Genomic DNA, 10345 nt, shown 5'->3' with positions numbered 1-10345 from the left:
CAACAACGGGGTGGGGATTACAATATATCCCCAATTGACTACGATGTGCCTTCACAAACTTCCCGGGTATCAAACGCCACACAACTCCCAACAAGACCTCCAAACCCTACCTCAACAACCCCCCTAGATCCCTTTCCATCCCACTAACTCTCTCCTCCAACTCTCTCTTCTTCCTTTCCAACTCCCTAATCTCTTCCTCCTCAGCTCTTAAATCCTCGTCCGTAACCTCTATCTCCACCTCCACCGGCCCAGTCCCTTCAAACTCCTCCTCTTCCTCCTCTTCATCCCACCGATCCCCCCCTGTTAATTCCCTCCAAGTCCCTGCCTAGTCTCTGCGCCTTCCTCTCATAAAATTCAACACTGTCCTTCAGCCTCCCATACTTCGACCTCACATTATGTACCCGTTCCGGCACTCCCCTCACCTCAAACACAGCATTAAGCTTCTCTACGCCCCTCAGCAACACCTCAATATCAATGTCCCCTTTCCCCTCGGTCTTCCTAACCTCCTGATGTAGCTCTGGTCCTAGCACAGCAGCAACAGCCGTGTTCCTGCGCGGGACACGTGAAGGGCCGGACGATGTCGTTACTTCTCCTCCCGAGGCAACGCTGAAGACTGTTTGGCGGCGCGAGGATTTATTGGTGTCGGGGAATGGGTTTGAAGAGGTGAGGTGCGGGGGCGGCGGAGGGACGGAGAAGAGGGCGCGTTCGTGGGGCTCGGTGTCGCGGATTAGAGAGGTTATGTCGGGGGTGGAGAGGAGGGCGTTGGTGAAGATTTTGGGTGGGGGGAAGCTTGGTGGGGGGTTAGAGAGGTGTGTTCGTGTTTATAAGGTAAAGGGGGGATTGAAGCGTACGGGAGGCTTGCTATTGATTCTGAGCAGAGGGAGATTTGCTCTAGATGCCGGGAGAGGAGAGACATTGTGGATGGGTTTGGTGGTGGTGGTGGTGGTGGTGGTGGTTGATTGAGGTGAGTTGAAGTGTTTACTACTTTACGCGTCGTTGATTGGAACCGCGATTAATTAATTACGGCTAGGAATAGCGACCTCAGGTCAAATATCTCTTCGATGCAAATATTAAATATAACCATATTATCTACACGTCCCAATTGGCTTCCGTATATTTTCAGTCTCCAGCTCCAGCCAAGAAAAGTGTAACTCAGTTACGAATGAGGATGAAGCGCAGAACATTTCTCTCACTTTTTTTTTCCGCCTTACCAACGCATCTCCTACATCTGCTCCCCACAATTGGTGAAGAAGCGCGGGAATTGCTGCATACCCATGCCATGGCATGCCACTCTTCCAGGGTTTTGCTTCTCTTCCGACTTTCTGCTGAACTCCTCTCTTCTCTTTTCTTCTCCGTCTCTCTCTTTCTTCACCTGTGCTGCCAACGCATCGAATCCTTCGCAATATAAAAAATCATGTCTTCAGCCAGGGGTCGCCAGTGGCATAGCATCTCTCCCGCACTCTGACTGATGGATTGATGAACGTGCCCAGGAAAATCTACCCCTCCAAACTTTTCTTTTCTTTGGGTCCGGCCCGCAGTACACATCAACATTTTCATTTTCGTTGGACTTGATTGTGCACTACTCGCGATTACTTTTCTATATTTTCAAGAAGAAGGAAGCATTTCCCATCCAATCCGCGTGCTCTTTCCATATTCGGCAACAAACAAGACTACGGCTTCAAATCAAGCGGCTATACAAGGGAGGACCCAGAACAATTGCTGCCCGACACAGGCTGAACCCGGGTTGTATTGGCCTACAGAAATCCATACGGCACCATAACAACTCAGATCACTTTCCGCTCAAATCAAAACGGTCCCGAATCCGCCGTGTCGTGCAGTCGTGCATGCGTGTTTCCCTCGGGACCAACCTACAGGTTGTTAGCTGCTTTTTGACTGGAGCATAGTTATTGGTTGGTGGTGAAGAGTATAAGTGCTCGGCTGGTCGCACTTTTTTGCATTCCCTCCCACCTCACCGTCATCCCAGAGATTAATACTCGCGGACAACTCACACCTCGTTACTCACCTCCCACAACAAGCACACCCTGCACTTGTTTTCACTCCGAAACGAGTCCAAATTTGCGCCTCTTTATTCCCAGCAGGCAACGCTGGCCCATTTATTCTACTTTAACCAAAAGCGAGCGTCGACAATTGGTCGCCCTGCATTTTTGTCGTCTAACGGTACTGGCGGCTTATCCTTGCACTCCCGCGAGAAAGGAAAGTTCAGAAGTCACTCTGGATTTCTGACACCCCTTTTTAAAGCCATAAGACGAGACCGTGGATTTAGATTGCGAAGCCCTCTGGCGTCCGAGCTTCTCTATTGCTTATCATGAACTGCAATCCTCCTCGTCTTCCTTCTCCTCGTTGGAGATACTTACCTCGGGCGTTGACGCCTTGACCTACAATACTTTCACCTCCCACCAGTGCCAAAGCGCATCTCGAATTACGAGAACGCCCGGTTCAATCAGCAGCCATGCGGCCTGCTACACCTAACTTCAATTTTGCCCAGCAGGAAGGGCCTTCATCTCCGCCGCAGACGCCTACAACTTCCTATGCGTTTGGGAACAACCGCCGTCATGGCATGCACTTCCACTCCACCATACCAACAAAAGATGGGAATATTATACCCAATGGCAAAGGACCTACCTTCAGCTTCATTCCCTCTTCCCGCTCGAATAATCTTTCACCGCGATCTTCAACCTCCTCCGTCCAATCCTCAACCAGCGGCAGTCCCCCACGCTCCCCTCGCCTCCTCCCCCGTTAACGAACCTCTCTCCTCATCATCTCCACCACCACCACCATTACGCTATAACAATCGCACAGTCATCAAAGACGCAAACTTCACACTCGAGGAATTCGGCGAGTCGGACTACGAGGATTTCGACAGCGACGACGAATCTGTAATCAGACCACATCAATACGAAGATGCCGAGTCTGACCGAGCACCCTCAATCAAAGCCTCTCCGCGCAACGACCTCCCAAATAAACTATACACCGGGATCCGCAACATGAATTGCGAGACACAGGATATCCTAGGCCCGGAACTAGACCGGGAGGCATGGTTGAAGAAAGTACAAGCCGAGAAGCGACGAAAACGGCGCAGCTCAGGCAGTGTGCAGAAACGGACCTTTAGTCAAAGCATTGGCAGCGATACGGATGAGGAAGACGTGCAACCTGTATTCGAGGGCGCGAATGAGGCTGGCTCGAGTGCGAGGAGATTGAGGCGGAAGGCGGATAATGAACGGATCAGCTTGATTTTTGATGATCCGCCGCCGAGGATCGATGAGTTGGAGGAGCCGGAGAGCTGCGAGGAGGTGGTGGAGGTCAAGGGGAGTGAGGATGAGGGGCAGGGGGTTGATTGCAACCTGCCTTATTATGTCCAGGATATGGATGTTGATTCGGATGACGAGGATTCAGAGTAGGGCAGGGGCTGGTCAGAAGTTTTTACGGCTGTGTAAGGGTGGAGGTCGAAATGGAGGTGGAAGGCTCAGCTGAATGATTTGATGATTATGATTATGATTGATGACTATAGATAGGCACGCATGGCTTGGGCCAAGAAATATATAAGGATGGGCGGGCATGGAACTCAGCATAGCGTTCGGTTTGGTTGGTTGTCTGCTTGGAAAATTTAGATAGCATCTTCAGGATACCATACTCTGCATAGGATTCATCAGTCAGTTTGTTGTATAACAAGTCTTCTACTGGTTGGAGTGAGACATACCCTTGTTCATCAGCTACTTTCATGAGTTCATCCACCCGCATTGCAGGTTGACCAGTCCAGTTCTCTGGCCTGTTCAATCCGACTCTGTGAATGAGTTCCATTCATGCTGTAGTACCTAAGTATTCACCAGCACGCTCTCCAGCCTTTTGGAATGATCAAGACTAGGTTCAACAAGGAAGGTAATATCGAGACAATCTTCACAACCAAACATGTGAGCCCTCTTGTCAAGATCTACCTACATAGCTCATATTATTTTAAAACCCTGCATTCTCCAAGAATATTAGATGAGAGCTCAGAGTTCCAACTTGGCCGCGCCACCAAACTTTCAAATATCTACATTTAGCTCAGCAATTAATTATCTATCCTATTTTGGCAATAATACAGTATATTTTCGAGTCACTGAGTTGCAGCGCCACCCCCGCAAACTATTACGACAAGTGCTTGATGCGGAATGGTGCGCAGCAAGGTAGCAAGAAGGAGGCTGAAAGAGCAAGATTAGCGTCGGAGCTCTACCTAAAAGCCGACTTCGTCTCGCACCATATTTAAGTCTTTTACACAAGTACATCATCACCGACTCAGATACCTACGCCCTCATAATCTAGACCGACGTACCGTTAATCTATCGAATCATTTGCAGCGATTTTCGAGTCTAGGCAGGCCAAAATATCATATCTATTGGCCATTCCAGGGGAATATTTCGGGCAATCTCTCCACTCAGCAATCACCACGACGCCGATATGAACAACGGAGGTGGTAGTGGGGGAGCGCCAACGGGACAGCAGCCTGCCCCGGGCGAGCAGCGAAGACCCAATATCCCGATGTTCAAGCCCGAGCAGATGCGCAGCCTACCTGATGCGTTTAGCAGCGATAAAGAGAAATGGGAGAACGGGCTGAGGTCGCTGTGGAACCAGCTGCAGAGCAATGGACCAGAGACTCAACAGCACCAGGAAGCCAAACGCAAGATATTCGAGTTCTCGAAGACCTTGACAGCGAAGATGCAGAACTATCGGGCGCAGCAGCAGCAGGCTCAGCAGGGAGGCGGGGCTGGAATTGGAGGTTCTGGTGCTGCTCGACCAGTTAGTCAGGGCCAGCCGCAGGCAGGACAGGCTGGGGAGAATAGTGCACCGAAGCCAAATCCTGAGCAGATACAGCAGCAGGCAAAGCCGCAGCCTAGAGTCTCGGCGAAGGTTATGGACCATGTCGCCAAGTTCCCCTATGTTGTACCTGCGAACGTGAACCCGAATAGCCCTGATGCCTTGAAGTGGATTGCGGAGGCCAAGAATAGGTACTTGAAGGGCCTGGTATCTATGGAAAATTCTAGTACTAGACTTACGCAGATGGATGCTATGGTACAGAAGAGGATGAATGACGGCAAACCCTTGAACCCAGAGGAAGACAAGGACTACAAGGAGAAGAAAGAGGCGTTACAGAAGGCACATTCCGAGGCCAAGGGGTTCGTGGATACATTCCGTCTTCAACAGACACAAGCCAAAGCTTCCAGAGATGCTAGAGATGCTTCCAATGGTGGTCAAGGAAGTCCTACACAGCCGCAAGTTGGTGGTGCGCTTGCAAATAATGGTCAAGCTGTTCGTCCTCAGATGAATCCTCAACAGCAGCCTCAAAACCCAGCTTTGCAAAACACCCAGACAGTGAATGCTGCGATTGAAGCCGCCAGAAACCAGCAGATGGGCGGTGCTCGACCGCAATTGCCACAGAATGGGCAAATGTCGCAACCAGGGCAGATGCCAAATTCCACCGCCCCTTCCATGCCACACCAACCCGCTGGCCAAAACCCTAACCCAAATATAAAAATGGAAGGCGGCGTCCCACCTCCAATAAACACGGCGATATCGCAAATGCAACAACGGCCGAATCTCAATTCTCCACAATCAGCGGTCCCTCAATCAGCCGGTCCGCCTCAATCAGCTACATCACAAGCGCAGCAAATCCCTCGTGCGTTAACTCACTCGGCTGCATTAACGCAGGCGGCGAGAAGCTATTCCAACGGAGGCGCACAGAATAATTCTCAACCGCACGTCATGGGTCACTCGCACCCCTCGCAACGCGAGACACAGAACATCGTCACCAACAAGATGCCCATTCCCAAGTATCTAGACGAGCGCTCTGCTGCACCGCCGCAACCAGTTGCGATCAACCAATCGCGTCCTACGTTCTCTGGCGGCCCTAGCAATAGTGGAAGTGGTGTTATGGCTCAGCCGGTCCTGCCCAAGACGCCGGGTTTCAATATGGCGAGTGACGATAATCGTGTGTTGAGTCGGAAGAAGTTGGATGAGCTTGTCAAGCAGGTTACGGGTGGTGGTCAGGGTGATGGGCCGAGTCTTATGCCGGAGGTTGAAGAGGTATGTTTGTTTTCTTCGGGCTGAAGATGTTTGTTTCGTCTTCAATCATCCAGCTTTTACATCTACTTCTACCTCCTGTCACATACTAACATATCCGCAGTCTATGCTCACAGTCGCCGACTCGTTTGTCGACCAAGTCCTGCACAACGCATGTAAGATGGCCAAGGAGCGCGGTAGCAAGGTCCTCGAGATCCGGGATATCCAACTCACTCTTGAACGCAACTACAATATCCGCATTCCCGGCTACGCCAGCGATGAGATTCGTACTGTCCGCAAGATTCAACCTGCTCCAGCTTGGATTGCGAAGATGTCTGCTGTGCAAGCTGCTAAAGTCACTGGGGGTAAGAACTCCGACTGAAGTACAGCTCCTACTGTTCCTACTGTAAAATGATATGGCTGTCGACTTGGGATGGTCAGATGGGTTGGAGTTCACAGGTGGAGGATTGGAGTTTGCAAGGTTTGGCGTTTAGAGGAAACCACGGCATGGAACTGGCATGGACAATTGGAATTCACTCGTTCAATGCACGAAAGCCGTACACCATGCAATATGACATCTACATTTACTTCCGATACTGCTTATATATGCACGTGATACTATGCAAGTGCCAGACGGCTCTGCGGACGTCGTCATAGGATCAAGTCATTCAGTTTAGCTATCAAACCGCCATTTCCCCTGATACGTACAAGAGAATCTAGTTGGTATTTTGTAAAAATATGAAGTTGAGCTGAAGATAATAATTGTGACATGAATTTAGAGTTTTACGGAAATTCAAATGCTGTTCATGCTTATTCATGTGCATGCGCATCTTCGCAGTCCGCTTTTCCAGGCCGCAAACACGACGTAAGATAGAATTGCCACTTTGGCCTATCGCGACTACCGTACACTACCTGTTCAAGCTTCAAGTCGTTGTAATCCCCAGAGCTCAAACGACTCTCTCCATTCCACCAACAACACACTTTTTGTAGTTGCATTAATTCCTAACCTTTGTATCTTCGCACTCCCAGAGAGCTGCCATCCACACTCCCTCCAGAATTTCCATCTCAGCCAACGACGAGCCCGTACCTGCACCCGACGCGACCTCCGAGCACCTAATTAACACAAAGGGCGCCTTGCGGATAGACGCCAAGTAGACGATATGCCCAGCAAGACACCTCACACTAACGGCTCCGATCCTGTCGGGAATGGTGTTAATGGAGCTAAAGACGTCGAGATGAAAGACGATGCGCCGACATCGATGAAGGGTGGAAAGGGCAAGAAGGCCAAGGAAGGCGACGAGGAGATGACGGTCGTTGTGCCGCCTTCAAAGGGCCAGAAGCTTGCTGGTCTGGGGAAGAAGGATGGTGAGGGTGATGTGGCTATGGATGGTGAGGAGGCTGTTGAGGAGGATGGTGCTGTGAAGGTTGATCCTGTAGCGAAGGCTGTAGCTGGTATGTACCTTGTCGCTTCTTCTCTGTTTATAGATGGCTAACTCTGGGGTATAGATATCAAGGGCAGTTTTCCATTACTGGAACGCGCTGTTATGTTGTTCGATGCAAGATTCTCCCTCCGAGCCCTTCGATCAATCTCCTCTATCCGCAAACGCCTTACACCCGATATCTTAGCGCAAGTCATCACAGAGACATATGCATCGAAAGGTCCTGCGGCAGAGTCACTTCTGTACGCCATTGGTAGAGAGAATGCCACCTTTGCAAAACCAAGCTCGACAGAGATGGAAATTGATTCAGAGGCCAAGGCAAACAAGGCTGGGAAGAAGGAAGTCAAAGAGATCATTCCCGAAATCGAGATCTTCCTTGGTATTTTGATTCAAATCTACTACCTAGACAACAAGACCAACCAGAAGGGCGCCGATGTTTCACAGTACCTGGCTGAGCGGATACACACTCTGAACCGCCGAACTCTGGATTCTCTTTCTGCCCGTGTATACTTTTACTACTCCCTCTTCTGTGAACAGATGGCACCATTGCCTCCATCGCCTTCATCACCTGTTGTTTCCATCCGACCTGCTCTTCTCTCTGCTCTTCGGACAGCGGTTCTACGAAAGGATGTTGATACTCAATCTACGATTATCGTTCTGCTTCTACGAAATTACCTATCTACCTCACATATCAGCCAAGCCGATCTTCTCGTATCACACACAAGACTCCCTGACAGCGCATCGAATAACCAGGTTGCGAGATATCTGTACTACTTGGGTCGAATCCGTGCTATTCAGTTGCGATATACCGAGGCTCATGAGCACTTTACTGCTGCAACAAGAAAGGCGCCATCAAGCCCCAGCGCGGCAGGTTTCTCGCAGAGCGCAACCAAGTTGTTGCTTGTGGTTAAGCTGTTGATGGGTGATATTCCTGAGCGTGCTACTTTCCGTGACCAAAGCATGGAGCGCACTCTGCAGCCATACCTCCAACTTGTACAAGCCGTACGAGTTGGCCTTCTAGGTGAGTTCGAGACTACCATTAAGCAATATGGCGAGACTTTCCGACGAGATGGCACATATACTCTTATCCTCCGCCTTCGACAAAACGTCATCAGGACTGGTATTCGCATGATGTCCCTGTCCTACTCCCGAATCTCCCTTCGCGATATATGCATACGATTGAAGTTGGAGAGTGAGGAGTCTGCGGAGTACATTGTTGCCAAGGCTATTAGGGATGGTGTTATAGAGGCTTCTTTGGACCGCGAAAAGGGGTTCATGAAGAGTAAGGAGGTTGGAGATGTATACGCTACGAGGGAGCCGGGTGAGGCGTTCCATGACCGTATCCAAGCTTGTCTTGCGCTTCATGATGAGAGTGTCAAGGTATGTACTCTTCCTGACTTGTAAATGGACATTTGCTGATGATTTCATTGTGACAGGCTATGCGATTCCCAATGAACCAACATAGACTCGAGCTGAAGAACGCCCAAGAAGCACGGGAACGCGAACGTGAGATGGCAAAGGAGATTCAGGACGGGGATTTGGATGAAGATGATCTTGGAGGCGAGTTTGAGGGAATGTAAGATGGATCGAATGACTGGGGGAGGGGGAGGGGGAGATGTATACAGAGTGGATGGGGAAGAACGAACTTTGGGTTTGGTGGCAACTCTTCATAACATTGTCTTGCTACTACACTACACCACTACACTACTACACACCTATGATCTTCTCTGGCATGGGAGAGAATGGAAGGAAGGTGATTGCTACAGTATATTATTTTTTGCGTCAGGTGGGGGAAGGGGGTTATACTGTGCATGAATGCGTAAGTGCATGCATGGCTGTAGGTAGTAATTGATAGATGTATTTTCTTTGATTGAGATTGGTATAATACGTGTATGTGGAGTGAATGAGTGAATTACAGTAATAAAATAAACAGCTTGAGAATAGAATTACGTACCCACCCACCAAGCAACTAAACTAAAATAAAAAAGGGGGGATTAAACATGACTAGGTAGCTACGCATATAGATATCAAAAGTAAGAGTTTTCATTCTAATCTAATAGATTACATGCATTGTGTATTGCACAAACCCTATACTGTATGTACTGTATGTAGTGAGAGGAGAAAATGGTTTCAACGTGTACAGCTACTACGAGACGCGATGATGGCGATAAGGACGACGCGGCGAGGAGCGAGAGCGAACCCCACTACACCTCACCCCAAGCTCTCGAAACGTCAGCTTCAGCGCCCACACCCACGCCCACGAATACGAATGCGTATGCGTCTATATCCAGTGGTGCTGCGCATATACAACGGTTAAATGCAGAAGCAGACGAAGAATTAAATGCAGAGGAATTGAAGGAGGAAGAAGAAGAAGAAGAAGAAGAAGAAAGAGAGCAATCGAGGCCGAAACTGAAACCGAAACCGAAGATTAAGATAAAATTAACGGTTAATCGTACACGAGAGGGAGGGAACCTAGGGGAAGGAGAACAGCTAGTGAAAGGGCAAAGGGGAGAAAGGGGAGAGGAACTACGGAAGGGTGGGAATCTAGGGAAGGAAGGCAAGGAGAAAATGCCAGGAATCCGAAGTAGACCCCGTCGGGGGTCTCCTACTTCTACTGCTACTGCTGCATCCGCTGCCGCTGCCGCTTCTACTACTGTTACGAAATCGAAATGGCAATCGAATCCAAGACAGAAAGGGAATGGAAACGAGGATGTCGAGATGAGTAGGGATAAGGATGCAAAGGGGGGTAAAAGTGAAGACACGGAACGCAATATCGAGAATGTGATATTCGCATCTCTTTCTTTTCGGGCTTGGTATCCTTCATGGTATCCTAGGTTAGGTAAAGATGGGGG

At 49.6% G+C, this 10345-nt stretch overlaps 3 protein-coding genes across 3 annotated transcripts; 2 read left to right on the top strand and 1 right to left on the bottom strand.

Moving 5' to 3' along the window:
• Positions 1 to 281: 281 nt before the first annotated feature.
• LHYA1_G008680 (uncharacterized protein) lies at positions 282 to 916 on the bottom strand (the record flags this gene model as incomplete). Its single annotated transcript, XM_031153600.1, has 2 exons — positions 282 to 789; positions 852 to 916. The coding sequence occupies 2 exons, from the start codon at positions 914 to 916 to the stop codon at positions 282 to 284; spliced, it is 573 nt and encodes a 190-aa protein (XP_031002226.1).
• A 1657-nt stretch (positions 917 to 2573) lies between these two features.
• LHYA1_G008679 (uncharacterized protein) lies at positions 2574 to 3419 on the top strand (the record flags this gene model as incomplete). The annotated part of the gene is made up of 1 exon (XM_031153599.1): positions 2574 to 3419. The coding sequence occupies one exon, from the start codon at positions 2574 to 2576 to the stop codon at positions 3417 to 3419; it is 846 nt and encodes a 281-aa protein (XP_031002218.1).
• A 1036-nt stretch (positions 3420 to 4455) lies between these two features.
• Positions 4456 to 9073, top strand: rpn3 (putative 26S proteasome regulatory subunit; the record flags this gene model as incomplete). Its single annotated transcript, XM_031153598.1, has 5 exons — positions 4456 to 6078; positions 6179 to 6419; positions 7183 to 7506; positions 7561 to 8873; positions 8930 to 9073. The coding sequence occupies 5 exons, from the start codon at positions 4456 to 4458 to the stop codon at positions 9071 to 9073; spliced, it is 3645 nt and encodes a 1214-aa protein (XP_031002219.1).
• Positions 9074 to 10345: the final 1272 nt, after the last annotated feature.

Source organism: Lachnellula hyalina (assembly GCF_007821495.1).
Source record: "Lachnellula hyalina strain CBS 185.66 chromosome Unknown contig00181, whole genome shotgun sequence".
In the NCBI taxonomy this organism is placed as follows: domain Eukaryota; kingdom Fungi; phylum Ascomycota; class Leotiomycetes; order Helotiales; family Lachnaceae; genus Lachnellula; species Lachnellula hyalina.
Note: the sequence above shows the minus strand (reverse complement) of the source record. Positions and strands in the feature narration are given on the sequence as shown.